The sequence below is a fragment of the Notolepis coatsorum genome (assembly GCF_963971535.1).
Source record: "Notolepis coatsorum genome assembly, chromosome: 15".
Lineage (NCBI taxonomy): Eukaryota > Metazoa > Chordata > Actinopteri > Aulopiformes > Paralepididae > Notolepis > Notolepis coatsorum.
The window spans coordinates 88962277-88984821 of NC_140179.1; the positions used below are offsets into that span (position 1 = coordinate 88962277).

The 22545-nt window shown below is 46.2% G+C and overlaps 1 protein-coding gene across 1 annotated transcript in view; it reads left to right on the forward strand.

The window, feature by feature from the left end:
* The window catches only part of LOC311242136 (chemokine-like protein TAFA-5), a gene marked incomplete at both ends in the record, with an annotated part of 312136 nt that overhangs the window by 217882 nt on the left and 71709 nt on the right, over positions 1-22545 (forward strand). The window contains one exon of the mRNA XM_084331090.1: positions 16189-16338. Within this exon, the coding sequence (XP_084187216.1) occupies positions 16189-16338 (150 nt within the window). The remainder of the gene's footprint in view (positions 1-16188; positions 16339-22545) is intronic.

Consider the following 22545-nt stretch of genomic DNA (forward strand, 5'->3'; position numbering starts at 1 on the left):
ACGGGGTTGAACCTGCACACACTGCTGAGAATCTTTCTGCCGTCCGAGCCGCCAAGGCAGTAGACCAGACCGTGGAGATAAGCGGTGCCGTGGCCAACCCGGCGACTCTCCCCCCCAACGCTCACGTCCATCCATCCACCGGCTCGGATATCGTAAGCCTCCATGGTCGTGCTGCCTCCGTCATAAGTCCAGCCTCCGATGGCCAATAGGACCTCCTGGGGCCGGCGTGGGCGGGTCAGGGGGTTTGGGAGCCTGTCGGAGCCAGGGGGGTTCAGGACGCTGAGGATGAGGGCCCTGCAGTCGTGGCTGTCCCTCACCACAGGGTTGTTCTGGACGTTGCTCCTGAAGTAGTCAGGCCTCATCAAGCCCATGCGAACCTGGGAAGAGACAAGCAGACAGCGGGTACAACTTAGACATCGGTTGTAGACGGTTTCTGTTGCTAGGAAACAGTTTGGACCCAAATGTTTGAGAATCACCGTACTAGGGAACCTAGTGTTATTAATAATTTTTTTTTTTTTTTTTTTTTATAAATGTTTTTCTTTTCTTTTCATACATAAAACAGAACATAACAGTACAATAATAATAATAACAATGACAACAGCGACGACAACAATAATAACAGTAACATGAATCATAATGACCTTGACAAGAGACAGACAAACAAGAAAAAGTTAAATAATAAAAATGTAATTAAAAATAAATGTGGCTCAGGCACTAGCAACCATTTTTGTGTATCCATAATACAATTAGTTACCTTGGACACCAACAAAGGGATGTGTGTTTTACGCTCCTCATGGGAGTGGTCGATCCAACGGAGGATGGCCTCGAACACCGTCTCCTCGCTCTTCACGTTCAGGTCATCCCTCTCGATGATGTCCACCAGTTGCTGCGGGGACAGCTCCACAAACTCTTGTGAGACGTGCAACATCTCCTCAAAGTGGCACACGATGCAGAGATGGGCCTTGCGCCTCAGGTCAGGGCAGCAGTAGATGTCCGTGAACCTCCAGATGCCGACACAGTTTTCCAGAGACAGCTGGCCTTCTAGAAAGTCAGAGCATGCTCCTACTATGCCAGTGACGAGAAACTGGTCTGCAGCCACCAGAAGCTCTTTCACGTTCTCTGCTGTCACCAGCACAAAGCGTGTGTAGGAGTACTCTATGATGAGCTGCATCATACCCGGGGACACCCCAGGGATAGTGTAGACTGCTTTCTCTGAGTCGCTCCAGCGAGTGAAGAGGACTCTGTGGGACGCAGAGTATAGAGATATCTGATGAGTAAACAGTAAGCAACATTCTGTCCTGTGTAGTAATTAAGGCTGACCCCTATTAGTCGAATAGTCGACTAATCGGTCGAAAGGAGCCGTAGTCGACTACCAACCTCTTAGAAGTGTGGCTAACACTAATATCACGCATACCAGAGGCCAACTGCCTAAGAAAACAGGCACAGAGGCACTGAAAGAGGATTTCACCCATCTAATGAACACACTAGACTAGACAAATATCAAGATGTATCCATCAGTGGACCAATTGCATGCTTTTGCAGAAGACAACAAGCCTTTAGTCGACTCCTTCAGACATTAAGCACCCCCCACAGCCCAAATGGAATGATAAAAATATATATATATATTACACTTTTTTTTTTAAATATATATAGACGACTAACGGCAAATTTTGGCCAATCATAGTCGACTATCCAAATCCTTAGTCGGGGACAGCCCTATATTTTCACTGTAGAAGTATAGGGTCTTAGCACAGTAGAAGTTGTAAAGTCAACTCTTGCTTTCCACTCCAAAGGACATAAGGAAACAACTCCAAGTTCCAACTCCAAGTAAATTTTTATTTTCAACTTTTCAACAGTTTCAGTTGCAGTTGATTCTTGACTGGTTGGTTCTTCATATAGTTTGAAAACCATTGGCGTCTTTGGGGGTAGAGCTCCTTGGGTCGACCTTCAGCTTGCTTTGTTTGTTTGTTCTGTGAGTGTCTCCACCACCAGCCTTTAACAGCTGTTCAATCAGCCAACGGCAGCCATCTTGCAGCTGATGCACTCTGGGAGATGTAGTTGGTAGTTGTCTGAGGTGTCTTGACATGCTCCACTCATGAGTTTTAACTCAACACCTCCCACTTGAGCTCCTGGGTTCTTAACCACAGAGGTCACTCAAGTCCTTCACGCTTCTGTTGTTCTTCAGTAGGAAGTAGAATGACCAGCCGTCTGACATCTCGATGCAGAATTGTGGCCGGGATTTTGGTTTTTTCACTGTTTGATTTTGTGGGCTTTCCTTTGTCATTTGCTTTCGTGATGGGGACAGGATAGCTGGGAAAGGTCCTCACCAGCACATCTCTTACGATGCCTTTGCGGTCAGCGTTGACACTGACTACTCTAGCCAGCTTGTACTGTCAATTTGGTCAGCCAACCAGACCACATCTCCAACAGCAACATTTCGCTCTTTGGTGTGCCATTTGTTCCTTATGAACAAATTAGGACCGGCCAATTGGCTCCATTTCTTCCAGAACTTGCTGACTTCTGCCTGAATATTCTGAAGTCTTTTGTATGGGTAGCCATCAAACTGAAAGTCTCCAGGGTCACCTTTAGGATGGGCACGTCCTAAAAGCAGAGAGTTTGGAGTGATGTACTCTATGCAGTCTTCCCTGCTTTGAGTTCTTGCATCGATGGGTCTCTCATTAGCAAGGTTGGCTGCCATGAAGAGAAACGTTTGGAATTCTCCCCATGTGAAAACACCTTCTCCACCAAGGTTGCTTAAGGCCCGCTTCACTATTCTGACAGCTGCCTCTGCTGCACCGTTCCTGTGGGGAGAGTCTGCGGGGTGGATCTTCCACGACCATTCTGTGCCATGTTTGGCAGCTCTTCCTTCAAGTTCAGGCCTGTTCAGTTGGTCAAGGAATTTGTAAAGCTTTTCCAGAGCAGGCTTGGCTCCCACAAAGTTAGAGCCAGGGTCTGACCAGAGTTTCCTGGGGTGTCCTCTCAGCGAAGTGAACCTTTGATAGGCGAGCAGGAATCCTTCGGATGACTGGTCACTCACCACTTCAGTGTGCATGGCTCGGGAAGCCATGCAGCAGAAGACGATTCCCCATACTTTGAGTCTGGTCCTCTTTTTGACCTCATCCTTCACTTCATAGGGGCCGAACAGGTCCATGGTGGTGAATTCAAAGGGTGCAGCTGGGCCTGTTCGCTCTGGAGGCAGGTCAGCCATGATTTGTTGACACTGTTTTACATTGTTCTTTCTGCAAACGACACAGCTGTCAACCACCCTCTTGGCAAGTCTCCGGCCTTTTATCACCCAAGCCTTTTTCCTCATGCAAAGAAGGGTTCCTGCTACTCCCTCATGGTTTGCTTTGTGGGATTCTTGTGCCAGCAATGTAGACACCCACGATTCAAAAGGTAAGACTGGCACTGCAGTCTTCACTTCGTTGAACATCTGGATTCTGCCTCCACAAAGTAGGAGTCCAGAGTTCACGTCTTTGTACACTGCCAATCTGCTTAGAGTCGTCTCTGGGAAGGCTATAGCTTCTTGAGCAGCGAGGAAAAGGTCTTCAGATGCGTTGTCAAGTTCTTTTACAGTCAACCCAGCTTGTTTGGGTGATGCCTCCCACTTTGACTGCCCTGGCACCTGGCACTTCCTCTCTAGCCACTGCTTGACAGCTCGATAGACCCAGGCGATGACTCTCACCAGTTTGGACAGGTTGCTGAATCTTCTTATTTCCACAAGATCTTTGACCCAGCCAGTGGGCTTCCTTCTTAGAAGAGTTGGCATTTCCTTTTGACTTTCCTGTGTGGTCAGAGGGTCGTCTTCCTGCGGACTGATTTTAGCTTGAGCTCGTGTGATTGCAGCTGAAAATGCCTTCCTTTGGAGTGTGTTTACGCTCTCCCTGGCCTGGGCAGCTACCTCTCCAGCTGATTTAATGGGCCACTCCTCCACTGGCCACTTCAGGAAATCTGGTCCATTTTGCCAGGTGGAATCCTCTTTTAAATCTTCAGGAGTGCCTCCTCTTGTAATGATGTCAGCTATGTTCAGACCTCCACGGATCCACCACCAGTCCTGCACTGGTGCAGTCTTTTGGATTTCACCCACTCTGTTGGCAAAGAAGCTTTGGTACCCATAACTGTCTCTCTGGATTGCCCCAAGGACCGTCTGACTGTCCAGCAGATGGAACCATTTCTCGATCTTCATTCGAGCATGCTTTTCCACATACTTCCTGATTCTGGCTGCGAAGACTGCTCCACAGATCTCAGCTTTTACAGCTTCTCCCTTTTGATCCAGAGGTGTCAGTTTGGCTTTTGATTCCACGAACCGAACTTCAATGCCATGACATGTTTCCCACCTTAAGTACATCACAGCTCCAAAGGTTTTGTCACTTCCATCAGAGAATGTGATGCCCCAAGGGTTTCCTTTCCAGTCAGCTGGTGTGAGGCTTCTGTAGAATTTCACCTGACCAAGCTGTACATATTCTTCAAAAAGCTGTATGGCTTCTTCTCTGATGCTTTCCGAGAGTGGTTTGTCCCAGGTTTCTTGGGTCAGCTTGCCACCTCCTCCCTCTTGGAATGCCTTTCTGACAAGAATTGCTCCCTTCTGCTTGACCGGTGCTACTAGGCCAATTGGGTCGTACAGCCCGGCTACTTGGCTTAAGAGAGCCCTTCTAGTCAGTGGGTTTGGTGTTTCGGTTATCACCTCTTCTTTGAGGAGATCTTTGCCAACTCTCATTTTCTTCTTTCTTTTGGAAAAGTTAACTGAGGTCAACATGTAGAGCTTGTCTTCGTCCACTTGGTAGCCGATGCCTAGGGCTTTGTTGTCTTCTTCCCTCATTTGATTTGGGAGAATGAAGGTTTTCCCTTGTTCCTCTTTTAGGACTTCCTTCTCTGTTCCTTTCCTCCCACTTTGCCCTGACTGGACCCATGGTTTGAGGAAGAAGCCTCCAGCTCCCAAAATCTCTTCAACTTTTGCAGTGATTTTGTCGAGTTGATCCAGGTTATTGTGGGAGGTCAAGAGGTCATCCACATAACTGTCCTCTTCAATGACCCTGCGTTCATCTTCCAAGTGAACAAAGCTGGGCAGGCTCGCCGTTTCTCTCATAGCCAACTGAGCGATGCAACCAGCAGGTTTGTCCCCGATGTTGACTCTGGTGATTGCATATTCACTGATCTCCTCTTCTGGGCTGTCTCTCCAGAGGAATCTGTGTAGATGCATCTCACGCTGCTCCAGCCACACAGAGTTGTACATCTTCTTTATGTCTCCTAGAGCTGCATGCACACCTTCTCTGAACCGTAGCAGTACAGCTCTAATAGGGTTGAGTACATCTGGTCCCTTAAGAAGGATGTCATTCATGCTCACGCCTTTGTATTTCTGGCTGCTGTTCCAGACAATACGAACTGGTGTTGTCACTGAATGGGGGTTTGGCGCCACCAGGTGGCTCACATACCACACTGGTCCAGTCCACTTGTCAATGATGTCATCGGTGAGTTTTATGGCTGCTCCTCGTTCGACCATTTCCTGGATTTGGGTTGTGTATGCAACTTTCCAGTCTGGTTCTTTGCTCAGTTGTTTTCCCATCCTTAAGAAGCAGGCCTGGACTGCACTTTTGTTGTAGGGGAGAGAGACAGGATCTACGGTCCAAGGATATTTTGCATCCCAGTGTGGAGATGGGGTGTGAGCATCCTCCTCTTTGTAGGTGAGGCCTCCTTTAATGATTTCATACTCCCTCTCCTCTGCCAGGGTCATTTCTTTTCCTCCTGGTGGACAGTTTCCACATTGACATCCTCCACATCTTGGTTCACATGCAGCTCCGATGCTGTCCCAGTGCCACCACTCAAGGAACTCACGGTTACTGGCAACTGTGAATGTCTCTTGATATTTGACTGCTGCTGTTCTCATGGAGCGAGCAAAGTGAGTTCTTGATTCATATGCTTCCACGTCCACCTCTTCATGCAGATCAGGATGTGCTCCGCCCACCGTCTTCCCCAGTGGACTCTCCCATAAGACGAGGTCTCCAACTACTTTTACTCTTTGGGGAGCGAGTCTTCCCTCTCGGTGGCTTATGAGTAGTTCAACCTCTTCTGGCCTTTCCAGCTCTTCAAGCTTGACCTCCGGGAAAAACCTTTGCAACCTCTCTGGTTGAATCACTTGATGGACCTTGGCGATTTCATCTAGGCCGTAGCAGACTAGTTCATGGGCTCTTTCAGTGCCTGTAGGAGTCTTCACTCTAACTTTGAGGAGGTATCTCTGAGTGTCCACCTTCATGGCCATTCCTCCAACCCCATGCACAATCAATGTTATCTTCTCTCTTCTCAACCCAAGTCTTTCAGCAGCCTTATGGGTGATGTAGTTTGTATCTGACGCTAGGTCAATCAATGTCCCAATTTTCTGACCAGCGTTTGCAGTGACTTTCATCAGCATCATGATGACAGGAAGCTCGGCGAGACCATTTCTTCGCAGTAGTTCAGACTGGCCGGAGGTTTTGAGTGCCACTGTAGTTTTGTTAGTAAAAGCCCTTCTGCCTCGATCTGCCATTTCAGAGGAGAGTTCAGACAAGAACGACTCTTATTCCTCTGTGAGTTTGCCTTTGTTGCCGTCTCTTCCACCTCTTCCTTCTTCCCATCGAGGCTTGAATTCTCCTTTTGGGCAGAGGATATAGTGGTGGTCTGCGGCATTTCCTCCCTTCTTACAGTCTGCATTTCTGCATAGGAATGTCTCTCTGCAGTATGCAGTTCCGTCATGGCATCCGAGACATTTCCTGCATGCTCCCAGCTTCTTCAAGGCAGCCGTCTTCTCCGAAAGCTTCAGTCCCTTGAACTTCCGGCAAAAGAACAGTTTGTGGTTATGTCCACTGTCGCCACAGACAACACATACGTCAAGCTCTAGTCTCTTTGTGTTCTTTGTCGAGGCAAACTTTCTTTCATTCTTTTTGTCCGGGCGATCTGGCTTGTCAGTCTTCTCCACAATTCTTAGTTGATCAAGCCTCTCCAGTACGTCTTCCTGGTTCTTCAAATATTTCAAGAGCATGTCAAAATGGTTCTCTGCTGTGACATTGCTGCTGGGATCTACCATGAACATCAACCAGTCTCTCTTGATAAAGTCAGGTAACTTGCTTTCAATTGATTTGATCACAAGTGCATTGTTTATGGCCCCAGAGTTGCCCAATTCAGTGAGATCTGACAGAGCCTTCTCCACAGTTTGTATAAGGTCGATGACCTTTCTTGGCTGGTTTCCTTTTACATATGGTATCCTGTCGAGCTCTTCAAGGATTTCCACAGTGATGCTTGATTTATTTCCATGCCTGTTCTCTAAGACTCTGAAAATGTCTCTGGCTGTAGTGTAGGTAGAAAGTCTGAGTTCTTTGGAGATTTTCTCCTCCACGCTGTCCAAGAGCTGGATCTTTTTAACTTCAGGGGATCCGGATGGCTCTCCCTGCCTTTGCAGGCTTTCCCAATCTTTTCTCCATCTGTGATATTCTCTCTTATTTCCAGAGAAGGTAGGTAGGGTGGTTGGCTTTATCCTCACCAACGGTGTCGTCGGATGGTGTGGTGCAACTCCTGTGCCTTGCTCAGCATTCCTCAGGCTGCGTGCAGATGTAAACTGAGGTTTCCTCATCTTCAGCCTGAGAAGGGTGTCTTCTAGCTTCTTGAGCCTCGCATTCAGTTCATCTCTGGATTCGTCAGGTATCCATTTCTCCCACGTGGACATTATAGAGATGGCCTTGTCTCCCATCTTGTCTGAGAGCGTTAGGTGCTGTTCATAGCACTCTAAAGATTCAGTCCTCACTGGCACAGTTCCTGCTGCTTCACTTACTTTCTCAGCTCCATCAATAGCTATTTCCAGCTCATGTTTTCCATATTTGGACCACAGGATTAGCTGCACAATGTCTTTGATCTCTGCCATCTTTGTTTCGGCTTCTTTTGAAGTATGTTTGAGGTCGTCCTCTTGCTTCTCGTCAAGCCCTTTCTCTTCATCCTCAGGTTCTACTTCAGCCTCCAGCCCAAACCTGAATTCATCATTTGCCTCAAGCACGGCTCTATAACAGAGTGAGAGTGTGCTGAACTCATCCATCAGCTCGGATCGCAGCATGGTGTCTGCTCCTCTGGCAATGTGGTTGGCTTGTTTGGTGAAGCTGCGTTTTGCTGTGGTCCTCTCCTTCTTTAGTTCTTTGACCTCCGCCATATCTTCAGCCATCTTTATCCTTCCGTGTCAGCAGTATTGGGTCGAAGCAGTTTTATCCTCGTCCTCCACTGCTAGCACTTGGTTTTCAACTGTAAAGTCAACTCTTGCTTTCCACTCCAAAGGACATAAGGAAACAACTCCAAGTTCCAACTCCAAGTAAATTTTTATTTTCAACTTTTCAACAGTTTCAGTTGCAGTTGATTCTTGACTGGTTGGTTCTTCACATAGTTTGAAAACCATTGGCGTCTTTGGGGGTAGAGCTCCTTGGGTCGACCTTCAGCTTGCTTTGTTTGTTTGTTCTGTGAGTGTCTCCACCACCAGCCTTTAACAGCTGTTCAATCAGCCAACGGCAGCCATCTTGCAGCTGATGCACTCTGGGAGATGTAGTTGGTAGTTGTCTGAGGTGTCTTGACATGCTCCACTCATGAGTTTTAACTCAACAGAAGTATAGTATATTTTTACAGTAGAAGTACAGTATAGTATCTGTTTACAGTATAAGTACAGTATATTATCTGTTTACAGTAGAAGTACATTATAGTATATGTTTACAGTATAAGTACAGTATAGTATTGGTTTACAGTAGAAGTACAGTATATGTGTACAGTAGAAGTACATTATAGTATATTTTTACTTTAGAAGTACAGTATAGCATATGTTTACAGTAGAAGTACAGTATAGTACATGTTTACAGTAGAAGTACTGTATAATATAATTGTACAGTAGATGTACAGTATCTGTTTACAGTAGAAGTACATTATAGTATATTTTTTACATTAGAAGTACAGTATAGTATATGTATAGTATCTGTTTACAGTATAATTACAGTATAGTATCTGTTTACAGTAGAAGTATAGTATATTTTTACAGTAGAAGTACAGTATAGTATCTTTTTACAGTAGACATACAGTATAGTATCTGTTTACAGTCAAAGTACAGTATGATATCTGTTTACTAACCAAGCTAACCTGAACCAAGCTAAACTTACCTGAAATAGTCACTGCAGTCGCACAGGAGGGCCTTGTGGGCATTCAACTCAGTGCTGTTGACTTTAATAACCACATCACAGACCCTTCCCTCCAGACGCAGCTCATTAAGGATTGTACAGGACATTGTTTCCTTTTCCATGTGGGGATTTTAAATTGTATCTACAGAATATATTCAAGCTTACAGACACGTTGCCGAAAACAACAAGTGATATCTTCACTTGGTCTTCTGAGATCTGAGATATTCTTCTTCTTCTTCTTCTTATTTGAATTTCCGGCAGTGTAGACGCATCGTGGCGTATTACTGCCCTCCGCAATTCTTTTTATGGGCTCTTCTTCTTCTCCTTCTTCTCCTTCTTCACCGTCTTTTTCTCCTACTGGACCCCGTCATCAACTACATTGTTGAATATATACTGTACACAAATGTTCTAGAATGTTCTATTATGACATCATACTGTGACATCACAAATGTTCTAGAATGTTCTATTATGACATCATACTGTGACATCACAAATGTTCTAGAATGTTTGATTATGACATCATACTGTGACATCCAGTGATGGGAATAACGGCGTTATTATTAACGGTGTTACTAACAGGGTTCGTTTTTTCAGTAACGAGTAATCTCGTATTTAATGTTGCCCAGTTGTGGCCTGTTGAGGGGCAATACATATCAAAAGTTCCAAAACATCTATTGTGTTTGTATTTGTATGATCCATATAAACATAGTAATTATAATATCTACATACATGGCATTTGATTGGAGGCTAGTCTCACTTTGTCCCACAGCAACATTAAAATAGTTTAGATTTGTGTATGTTGTTTATGTAAAACATTTACTTGAAAGTAACGCAATAGTTACTTTCTGAAGTAACTAGTTACTTTTATCATTTGTAACTGAGTAAGTAATTTAGTTTGGAAGAAGTAACTAGTAACTGTAACTAGTTACTTTTTTAAAGTAACTTGCCCAACACTGGTGATCACAACGGAACATGTTTGAGTACCATTTGAATAATTTAAATAATATGTTGACATTAAAAAAGAACAAATAAAATGACAAAAAAAACTACATAAAACAATGATACAAATTATAATAAAATATTTAAGTAAAATGTATAGAAATAAAGAAAAATAAGACAATGAAATAAAGATAATAATTAATTTAAAAGCTATTTTAAAAAGGTAAGTTTTGAGCAGTGCCAACCGAGTCTGCTGTCCTAACAGACTTGGGGTCTGTAGGGTAAGCACTTATTCCCTCCGCCCTGAACATTTATGGAGATGTATGGGCCTTTTAAGTCAGTGATAACAGTGTCTTTCAAGGATAAGTGAGCTCCTGCACTGATTATTATAGTTCAATATTCAATATTTGATCACCAAAACTCCCCCAAAAGCCAAAAAAGGCCCCTCCCCGCCCCCAAAATGCCCCCCAAAAATAGCACAGGCCCAGTGCCCTTTTCAGCCTTTGAGCACCTGCCCCTCTAAAGTCCTGTGCACGTCCCTGCTCTAGTGAGCAAAGAGATCAGGGTCCAGCCACCTCATCCTCTAGTGAGGAGAGAGATCAGAGTCCAGCCCCCTCATCCTCTAGTGAGCAGAGAGATCAGAGTCCAGCCCCCTCATCCTCTAGTGAGCAGAGAGAGATCAGAGTCCAGCCCCCTCATCCTCTAGTGAGGAGAGAGATCAGAGTCCAGCCCCCTCATCCTCTAGTGAGGAGAGAGATCAGAGTCCAGCCCCCTCATCCTCTAGTGAGGAGAGAGATCAGAGTCCAGCCCCCTCATCCTCTAGTGAGGAGAGAGATCAGAGTCCAGCCCCCTCATCCTCTAGTGAGCAGAGAGATCAGGGTCCAGCCCCCTCATCCTCTAGTGAGGAGAGAGATCAGGGTCCAGCCCCCTCATCCTCTAGTGAGGAGAGAGATCAGGGTCCAGCCCCCTCATCCTCTAGTGAGCAGAGAGATCAGAGTCCAGCCCCCTCATCCTCTAGTGAGCAGAGAGATCAGAGTCCAGCCCCCTCATCCTCTAGTGAGGAGAGAGATCAGGGTCCAGCCCCCTCATCCTCTAGTGAGCAGAGAGATCAGAGTCCAGCCCCCTCATCCTCTAGTGAGCAGAGAGAGATCAGAGTCCAGCCCCCTCATCCTCTAGTGAGGAGAGAGATCAGGGTCCAGCCCCCTCATCCTCTAGTGAGGAGAGAGATCAGAGTCCAGCCACCTCATCCTCTAGTGAGCAGAGAGAGATCAGAGTCCAGCCACCTCATCCTCTAGTGTGGAGAGAGATCAGAGTCCAGCCACCTCATCCTCTAGTGTGGAGAGAGATCAGAGTCCAGCCCCCTCATCCTCTAGTGAGCAGAGAGAGATCAGAGTCCAGCCCCCTCATCCTCTAGTGAGCAGAGAGAGATCAGAGTCCAGCCCCCTCATCCTCTAGTGAGGAGAGAGATCAGAGTCCAGCCCCCTCATCCTCTAGTGAGCAGAGAGAGATCAGAGTCCAGCCCCCTCATCCTCTAGTGAGGAGAGAGATCAGGGTCCAGCCCCATCATCCTCTAGTGAGGAGAGACATCAGAGTCCAGCCCCCTCATCCTCTAGTGAGGAGAGAGATCAGAGTCCAGCCCCCTCATCCTCTAGTGAGCAGAGAGAGATCAGAGTCCAGCCCCCTCATCCTCTAGTGAGCAGAGAGAGATCAGAGTCCAGCCCCCTCATCCTCTAGTGAGCAGAGAGAGATCAGAGTCCAGCCCCCTCATCCTCTAGTGAGGAGAGAGATCAGAGTCCAGCCCCCTCATCCTCTAGTGATGAGAGAGATCAGAGTCCAGCCCCCTCATCCTCTAGTGAGCAGAGAGAGATCAGAGTCCAGCCCCCTCATCCTCTAGTGAGCAGAGAGATCAGGGTCCAGCCCCCTCATCCTCTAGTGAGCAGAGAGATCAGAGTCCAGCCCCCTCATCCTCTAGTGAGGAGAGAGAGATCAGAGTCCAGCCCCCTCATCCTCTAGTGAGCAGAGAGATCAGAGTCCAGCCCCCTCATCCTCTAGTGAGCAGAGAGAGATCAGAGTCCAGCCCCCTCATCCTCTAGTGATGAGAGAGATCAGAGTCCAGCCCCCTCATCCTCTAGTGAGCAGAGAGAGATCAGAGTCCAGCCCCCTCATCCTCTAGTGAGCAGAGAGATCAGGGTCCAGCCCCCTCATCCTCTAGTGAGCAGAGAGATCAGAGTCCAGCCCCCTCATCCTCTAGTGAGGAGAGAGAGATCAGAGTCCAGCCCCCTCATCCTCTAGTGAGCAGAGAGATCAGAGTCCAGCCCCCTCATCCTCTAGTGAGCAGAGAGAGATCAGAGTCCAGCCCCCTCATCCTCTAGTGAGCAGAGAGATCAGAGTCCAGCCCCCTCATCCTCTAGTGAGGAGAGAGATCAGAGTCCAGCCCCCTCATCCTCTAGTGAGCAGAGAGATCAGAGTCCAGCCCCCTCATCCTCTAGTGAGCAGAGAGATCAGAGTCCAGCCCCCTCATCCTCTAGTGAGCAGAGAGATCAGAGTCCAGCCCCCTCATCCTCTAGTGAGCAGAGAGATCAGGGTCCAGCCCCCTCATCCTCTAGTGAGGAGAGAGATCAGAGTCCAGCCCCCTCATCCTCTAGTGAGGAGCGAGATCAGAGTCCAGCCCCCTCATCCTCTAGTGAGCAGAGAGATCAGAGTCCAGCCCCCTCATCCTCTAGTGAGCAGAGAGATCAGGGTCCAGCCCCCTCATCCTCTAGTGAGGAGAGAGATCAGAGTCCAGCCCCCTCATCCTCTAGTGAGGAGAGAGATCAGAGTCCAGCCCCCTCATCCTCTAGTGAGCAGAGAGAGATCAGAGTCCAGCCCCCTCATCCTCTAGTGAGCAGAGAGATCAGGGTCCAGCCCCCTCATCCTCTAGTGAGCAGAGAGAGATCAGAGTCCAGCCCCCTCATCCTCTAGTGAGCAGAGAGATCAGAGTCCAGCCCCCTCATCCTCTAGTGAGGAGAGAGATCAGAGTCCAGCCCCCTCATCCTCTAGTGAGGAGAGAGATCAGAGTCCAGCCCCCTCATCCTCTAGTGAGCAGAGAGATCAGAGTCCAGCCCCCTCATCCTCTAGTGAGCAGAGAGATCAGAGTCCAGCCCCCTCATCCTCTAGTGAGCAGAGAGATCAGAGTCCAGCCCCCTCATCCTCTAGTGAGCAGAGAGATCAGGGTCCAGCCACCTCATCCTCTAGTGAGGAGAGTTATTCGATATGCAGTGGCAGAAACGTGTTTCCATGGAGAGAGATATATCTCGTTCACACACACACACACACACACACACACACACACACACACACACACACACACACACACACACACACACACACACACACACACACACACACACACACACACACACACACACACACACACACAGATGAACACGTGCGCGCGCACTCTCGACACCTGCTTTTTGTCATTATGTGGAGCACATGTTTCTTTGTTTTCTGGTTTGTTTGCTTTTGTTGCCAAATTGGTTTTGGAGCAGTGAGAGCGGAGAGCACAGTTTATTGTTTAATAAACAATTGCACTGAAAATTGTTTGCCTGCCTATCTGGTTGACTGATCACTGCGATAACACTGCGAATTGGAATGAAGTTGGTTGAATGTAGTGAACTACCTTTGCCGTGTTGCTGTAGCTTAGCTTGCTACATCTCTGCGTGGGGAGGGGATGTAGCTTCAGTGTAGTGACACTACATTGTATGTAGAGAGACTGGTAGCTTAGCTCACTGCACTTTAATGCAGAGTAACTGGTAGCTTAGCTCACTACACTTTACAAGTAGCTTGTCCAAACACTGTAGTAACAAGTAACTGTACTGTACCTCCACATTGTGAGGACTGGTCAAAATGTACTACTACGCCCAAAATATCCTCTACTACACCCATAACACACACACACACACACACACACACACACACACACACACACACACACACACACACACACACACACACACACACACACACACACACACACACACACACACACACACACACACACACACACACACACACACACACACACACACACACACACACACACACACACACACACACACACACACACACACACACACACACACACAGTATTTACTCCAGCCCATCAGGTTGTTCTCCTGCGGTTGCTCTGTGATAGATCCCCGTTGCCGGGACACGTGAGCGCCTGCAGCTGGCTTCATTACTCTGGCCACACACAGGGCACGGGGGTGCAGGGGAGGCGAGGGCCAGATCTAATCACTGCTTCCATCCTCACGCCAATCACAATTAGGCCCTGATAAGTCTTCCACTGGATGGCACCCAAGGGCCCCCCCAACCCCCTCCAACTCGCAGACAGAGGTTAATTTGTGAGCAGCGAGGGGCGTCCAAAAAGGGCAAAGGTCACCTGCTGGAATACAGAATGGATGTGCGAGGGGCCGGCCCCGCAGCGATTATAAAGTGAATCAGTATGCATGCACTTCCTTCATGGCTAATGAGTACATTTAGTTCTAGACGGGCGATGAGGCGGTTCCCATAATGGGAAATAGTTGGCGCTCTAAATAGTAGGTTTCTCGTGTGTAGTACCTACTTCAGAGGAAAAAAAGGATATGGAAAAATGGATGTTTCATGTTTGTATCCGGTGGCCAACCAGGATTTCCCATCAATGACCTAGACTGTGGCGGCCCGCCACAGTTGTATAATGAACCAAAAAAAAAAAAGTAATTTAAAAAGAAAAAAATATATATATATTTTTTTTTATATACTATTTTTTTAAATATAAAGTTTGCCAATAGGGATGTATCAGTAGTATTGGCAGTGGTAGTAATCGTAATAGTAATCCACATTACCAGTTCAACACAGGTAACAACTTTTGCTTCATTTCATTGATGGCTCAAATGTATGCTCTAGTCCAGTGGTTCCCATTGAACCCTGCCCGAGCCCGACAGGGCCCTACCCGACGGGTTCGGGCTGGGTAGGGCTTTGTTTTTAAATAAATAATTCGGGCTACTCTTTTTTTCTTTTTTCTTTTATTCCGCGTTCGCTATACTCATATAACTAGGGTTATAGGATAACCTTAAGTTTCTGTTTCAGTTTTGCGCCAGCTGTCATCACAGATCAGAGAGTCAAGAGACTCGTGTCTCTCTGAGCCGCGATGGATAAGTTAACAGATATGGAATTAGGGAAATGGAGAGCTATATATAGCCAGTTGGCGAACGTTTTAATTTGTTCTTGGATGTATGTAGCCGGTTGGCGAAGTTTTGTTAACGTTGTTCAACGCGTTGCTGACATCAACAGCGAAGTGGTGAGTGATGTATTATTATTTGCTGGTGTGGGTCGCCGCTGCCCTGTTCTGTTGTGCTTTCATTATATAATATAAATGTTGCTCTGCTCGAAATCTGATTTCTGCTTTCTGTTTGTTTGTATAGTGACTGAGTAGGCTATTGTGTGTGTGTGTGTGTGTGTGTGTGTGTGTGTGTGTGTGTGTGTGTGTGTGTGTGTGTGTGTGTGTGTGTGTGTGTGTGTGTGTGTGTGTGTGTGTGTGTGTGTGTGTGTGTGTGTGTGTGTGTGTGTGTGTGTGTGTGTGTGTGTGTGTGTGTGTGTGTGTGTGTGTGTGTGTGTGTGTCAAAGAAGATTCCATATAGCCTTCAATACGTTTTACGAGGCTGCCGTGTGAGTCAGTCTAAGTGAGCACTGTGACGGCATTCTAATAAGAGCGAAACAGGTAAATGTAAATGCTTCTTAGTTTTCAGGAGTTTCACTGGGATCTGCGGTGGTTGGCCCTGTGCTTTTACCTCTACACTCCCCAGCTTCTTGCTGCAGAGATTGTCAATAATGTCTTATACCTGGAAAGATCAACAGGATGAATGAAAGAGTTGTTACAGTTCCACCTCATATCCTTGTCATTTCTAAATTGTTTAATGTTGTCATAACAGCATACTGTACCACTAGTTAGACTCGGGAAAAAACGTTCAGTTTTCCATGTCTTTACCCTTCGAAAAGAAAAGGAAAAAAACATGCACAATGATGCTCATATCCTGTGGTATTGTGATGTCACTTCCAGGCCAGCTGGCTGCGGGGACGTGTGAGATCGTGACATTGGACAGGGACAGCAGCCAACCGCGGCGGACCATCGCCAGACAGACAGCCCGCTGCGCCTGTAAGAAGGGCCAGATCGCCGGGACCACGAGAGCCAGGCCCGCCTGTGTGGACGGTAAGAGGGGGAGGGGCTGTGGGCTGAACGTGTGTGGCAGATCAGTGCTGCCTGAGGACGTGTGAGCCTAAGATCTCCCTTGGCACCTCGGCTGGCCAGTAAGATGTTCGGTCTCCCGCTGCATGAGATCAGGGTTTGAATGCAGGCAAGTTACAGTAGTGCCGTGACCTGGATGGCTGTGTGTCCCAACAATGGGGGAAAAAAAATATGTAGAAACTTAAAGCAATATTTTTCTGTTGTTACCTAATCTGTGAATAACTCCTGGTGATTATTAGTCTTAACAGTATAAAAATGATATATTTAACTCATCCAGCGTCATCGCTTAATGAGCCAGGGGGCGGCGCTTGAACGACATCGCTTTAATCAATGGGGAGGGGGAGACTGCGAGATTTGCGAGTGCTTAAAATATATCTTAAATTATAGCTATAGTCTCTCGTTGATTGTCAGTGAGTTGCTTCCAGTCAAAATGCACAAAACAGATAGTTTTTTCATCCGTACATTTCCGTTTTATACCGTTTTGAATATGAGTATAGTTTTGGTGATTCTTAGAAATCCCAAGAAACGAGGCGATAATAGCGTTTTAGTGGAATACACTAAACACGTTGTCATTTTTCACCTGATTATCGAATCTTCCTGAAATCAACGCTAGATTATCATTATTATCCTTCCTCGTGCATACATGAAATTCCCCTCGTAGCGCGGCTCGATGAGAGAGAGGCTACCTGTATCCAGTACATCACCGTAGCGTTGAACTAATGGCTTCTCCTCTGTGAAATGTACCAGTTTCCACAGCCATCCACAGTTACTTCATCACAGTTGACCCGGTATTGTAACTGGACCATTTAAGAGTCCATTAAGGAGGTTCTCTTCACACAGGGCAGTAAGACTGGGTTTGAGGTGGCTTTTGCACAAGCCTGTTGGGGAAATGTTGGTTTGAGTGTGTGGGCGGGTCAATGTGTGTGTGTGTGTGTGTGTGTGTGTGTGTGTGTGTGTGTGTGTGTGTGTGTGTGTGTGTGTGTGTGTGTGTGTGTGTGTGTGTGTGTGTGTGTGTGTGTGTGTGTGTGTGTGTGTGTGTGTGTGTGTGTGTGTGTGTGTGTGTGTGTGTGTGTGTGTGTGTGTGTGTGTGTGTGTGTGTGTGTGTGTGTGTGTGTGTGTGTGTGTGTGTGTGTGTGTGTGTGTGTGTGTGTGTGTGTGTGTGTGTGTGTGTGTGTGTGTGTGTGTGTGTGTGTGTGTGTGTGTGTGTGTGTGTGTGTGTGTAAGGTTTCAACTCTAGGATGTCCTCCCACATTGTCGTGCTAGCAAACACACACACACACACATGCATACACACACGCACACAAACAAACACACACACGCATACACCCACACACACACATGCATATACACACACACACACACACACACGCACACACAGAGACACGCTCACACGCTCACAGTCCCACATCTTGATGTTATTGTCATGCGTATCAAATGCAATCTTATTTGTTTGTTATCTGTTGCTGAGATACAGTATGCTCTGAAATGGTTCACTTCAGGGAGAACGAGACTGACTCCTCGTGGTCTGCGTTCTGTAGTTGTGTGATATCTCCCCCCACTCCACCCCCTCCCGTCTGCTGTTGATCGCTTGATGTGTGGTTAATAATAATAATAATAATAATAATAATTTTTAATAATAATAATAATAATAATAATAATAATAATAATAATAATAATAATAATAATAATAATAATAATAATAATAATAATAATAATAATAATAATAATAATAATAATAATAATAATAATAATAATAATAATAATAATTCAGGACTTTAGAGAAGTCTTTATTTGCAAAAGGGATACACATGTGATGGGCGGCACACACACAGGAACACACACACATGCAAATAATTTGCTGTGAGGCGACCGTGTTAACCACTACACCACCGTGCCGTTTATTGCTGGGGGGTGTGGGGGGGGGCTACAACACGATACGTTTTCTCATGTGACATTTTGATGTGCAATTGATGTGCCTCTCTTTCTCTCTCTCCATTTATCTGTGAATGAATGAATGAATGAATGAATGAATGAATGAATGAATGAATGAATGAATGAATGAATGAATGAATGAATGAATGAATGAATGAATGAATGAATGTCTGTCTGTCTGCCTCTCTTTCTCTACACCCCTCTCTCAAGTTCAAGTTCAAGTTTGTTTTTATTTGTCACGTATGCGCTTCATACAGTAAAATAAAAAGTAAGTGAAAGAGGAATAAAGTCTCAACACTACAAATATACAATATACAACTAAAGAACAACTCGTCTCTCTCCCCTACTCTGTTTTTGTGTCCTTTTTATCATCTCCTCCTCCTCTCTCTCTCCATATGTCTGTCTGCCTCTCTTTCTCTACAGCCCATCTCGCTCTCCTCTCTCTCCCCTACTCTGTGCGTCCTTTTTCACTTCTCCTTCTCTCTCTTTTTCTGCCTGTCTCCCTTTCTCTACAGCCCAGTTCCCTCTCCCCTCTACTCTCTTTGTGTAATTTTCTCTTATCCTCTTCCTCCTCTCTCTCCCCTCCTCTCTTTCTGTATCACCACCCCCCCCTCTCTCTCTCTCTCTCTCTCTCTCTCTCTCTCTCTCCTCTCCTCCTCCCTAACCTAAGGGCCCAGTGTTGTGTGAATACACTATCCCTCTTATCTGCAACGTCATGCTCCGGTGGTCTGGTCTATGTGTGTGTTTTTGTGACTCTTCAGGGGCTGATATTGATTCCCATTAGGAGGATGAAAGCGGGAGCGAAGGGCGGACCCACGTGTTAACAGCTCTTCAGTGTGTAAACTCGCTCCTAAATTGAAATACCTCCGCTTCACTTCTCGAATTGAATCCTTGTGAGGCGGCACACTGGAAAAGACTGTGGTATTAAAACGGGACATGGGAAATGGCTTTGTGCGGATCTGGTCATCTGAAATGTTAGTTAGGCTTCGATGAAACATTGACATATAGGTGCTACTTGCCGTTTGGTCAAGGTTTGAAGATTAACAAAGCTTAAACATGCTGATTGTGATGTCGCAAACAAGCCATCCATTAGCTTTAATTAATCAATGAACTGTGCTTTTTGGAGCCAGGAGCACTGCTTACATAATGTACTGCTAAGGGTTTTACTCTCGCTACTTGGGTAGCAGGCAGGGAAGGAAATAATCTATTTCAATGAGTTGTGTTCAATACAAGAGACGCTGGAAAATCAATAACCAAACTGTTTTGATTTACACTAGTTTCTTCAGAAAACTTAGCAAACAATGTTCCACATTGAACTAAACTTAGTTAAGATGTTAATTATTTGGAGACATTCAACTATTTAAAAACAGAAACAGGCAGAAAATTGCAAGTTGCAATGCTATTATTGTCTAAAACATAACATCAACAGAGTAGTATTAGCCTGCTTTCCACACAAAGGAACGAAACAGAGATTTTTAAGTTTTTTAAACATTTATTCAAATACAAATTCTTTGTATTTACATAATATTGTTGCAAACAGTGATTATTTGTTTACTGGGCTATGGCTTCAAACAATACAGTAAGTACTAATGTCAAGCACATTTCATTAAAACAGCAACAACAACAACAACAACAAGTTGGTGTAAGGCCTGCCACATTGTTGATGCTCTGTGACTGTCTCAGAGAGCAGCATTACATTGTTGATGCTCTGTGACTGTCTCAGAGAGCAGGACACTGAAATCTAAATGTTTGCGTGACCTTTAGTCAATTACATTGTGTCAACGACATTTTAAACGTCTTTGGCTCTGTCCACCCTGAGGCAGGTGAAGACTCTGGTAGGGAGACTGATGGAGGCAGGGCTGTTAGATTCTGACAGGCTCTCTCCAGTGTGGACGTGGTGTGTGGGTGTCGTCACCTGTCTTCACCTTCTGCCATTGGTTCAAATCCCACCTTTTTAGCTGCTTTCTCCCCAAAGCCCGCCTCTTGCTCTTTGGTCAGGTCCAATGGGTATCTGAGATACGTATGAGGAGGATTAGCACAAGAGATGACATGTGTTATGAGGAGGACACATTAGCTGAAAGACGCAAAATGAATACACAACATTTGTAACTGGAACTGGAATTTAACAAAAACAATGTCGATATATTTTACTGAACGTGCTAGGATTATGAGTATGCAGAAACAGTTATGGAAATACTGTACAGTCTGAGAAGTATCTGTGACGGTTGAATGACTAAACTGTACTGCAGGTGACCGAATTGTCACCGTGGTAATAATTTAATTCAAAACTGTGTCCATTTTCTTTTTAACTTTTTAACACTGCTGCAAAAGATGTTTTTTTATGAATGTAAAAATATACAGTATTTTGTATGTATGTTTTGTTTTTATGATATGTACTAGGCATATATATTGTCGTCGCCTTCTTAAAATAGTGGCCTAAGTCATAATTTCTCATTTTTCAGGAAACATAATAAACTGAACCATATATAGAATATATCATATTTATTACTAATTTCACACAAAAATGTTATGACAATAGAAGACAATTAACATAAAAATAACGATGTCTATCAATTATGTAACATAAAAGGAATAAATGACTTAGGCCAATTTACGAACATGCCGTTGTGATTTGAGCCATTTTAAACCTGACTTAGGCCAAATTACTTCTTGAGTAAGTGACTTGGGCAAAACGTGTCACTTCTTTTATTCCCATTTATTTGACAGACAATGGGGAAGGATAGCCACACTAGCAGGGCACACAGAGACTCAGGAGACAGAGGGCAGTTTGGCCGTGGTTGGCCCTTTAATTCATAAAGCAAACTCAAGTTACAACTCAAATCACTTATGACGTTCCACTCTACTGGTTAAAGTTGCTTACTCGTGAGTAGTACGTTCATTGATAAAGAAAAATACTGTCCACAGCCGCTCCAGTGTAAAACAAAGATATCCAAATGGTTTATTTCTCTTCCACAGCGAAGTCTTTCTTTACAGAAGTGGTTACAGATATTTTCCTAAATATTCACATTACTACTACAAGGTAAGAAAACTGTATTTTCCCAGTCTCCAAAATCACCGCCGACTCGACACATGAAAATTCCTCCACACTGGAAAGCCGTAAATCAACTTGCCGGCTCTTTCCACAGCAAAGCGGTAGGCTTGGCACCTTGGTTGAGAAATGCAGGCTTCAGTCTATGTTGTTTAGTCTATCTGTTCAGTCCTGTTCAGTCCTGTTTCAAGCTACACACTGTGTTATGGTTTGTAACCGACCCCAATCGCACAACACAAGACAGGTATGAGAGTAAGCCAAAACAGGGCATTTATTCATTACAAAACAAAAGGCGGCACTGTCCCTTTAAGGGAGAACACAAAAACACAGGAGTCAAAGAAAATAGGGAAAATGCGGCACTGTGCCTTTAAGAGGCGAACAGGCTAAGGGGCTAAGGCTAAGGGACAGGGCCAGGGCAAAATGTCAGGGCAGGACCAGGGGCACTGGAGAGGGGGAACAGGGACAGAGGCCCGGGGAGGCGGGCTGGGGACAGGGACAGAGAAACAGGGTTAAGGCCTTGGACAGGGCGAGGGCCAGAGCTGCTTACAAGGATGGCAGGGTTCCGACGGCGGAAGCCTGGCACAGAGATCCTCCTCGGAAACCGCCGACGGGCAGCGCAGAACACCGGGGTCCCAGAGGACCGGGGCGAAGAGACGCATCCTCCCGTGGAACTAGGAAGCGATGCGCGCCGGCTTGACGTCTGGAGTGGGAACACCACTCCAGGCCTGGCACGGAGATCTTCCTCGGGGCTTGACGTCTGGTCTGGAGTGGGAGCGCGCCGGCTTGACGTCTGGAGTGGGAACACCACTCCAGGCCTGGCACGGAGATCCCCCCTCGGATGCTGCAGACGGGCAGCGCGGAACACCGGGGTCCCAGGGGACCGGGGCGAAGAGACGCATCCTCCCGTGGAATAGGAAGCGATGCGCACCGGCTTGACGTCTGGAGTGGGAGCGCGCCGGCTTGACGTGCAGGCCTGGCACGGAGATCCCCCCTCGGATGCTGCAGACTGGCAGCGCAGAACACTGGGGTCCGGCGACAGGTGGTGATGGCTGGCATGTCGTCTCACGCCGGAGACGCGGCAGGTGATGGTAACGTCCAGGACTCCATGAACACTGAACACAGATAAAGATACAGAGTCCAGAACACCGAACCAGCATACAGAACGACCCGACCAGGACTGGAGGGGAAGT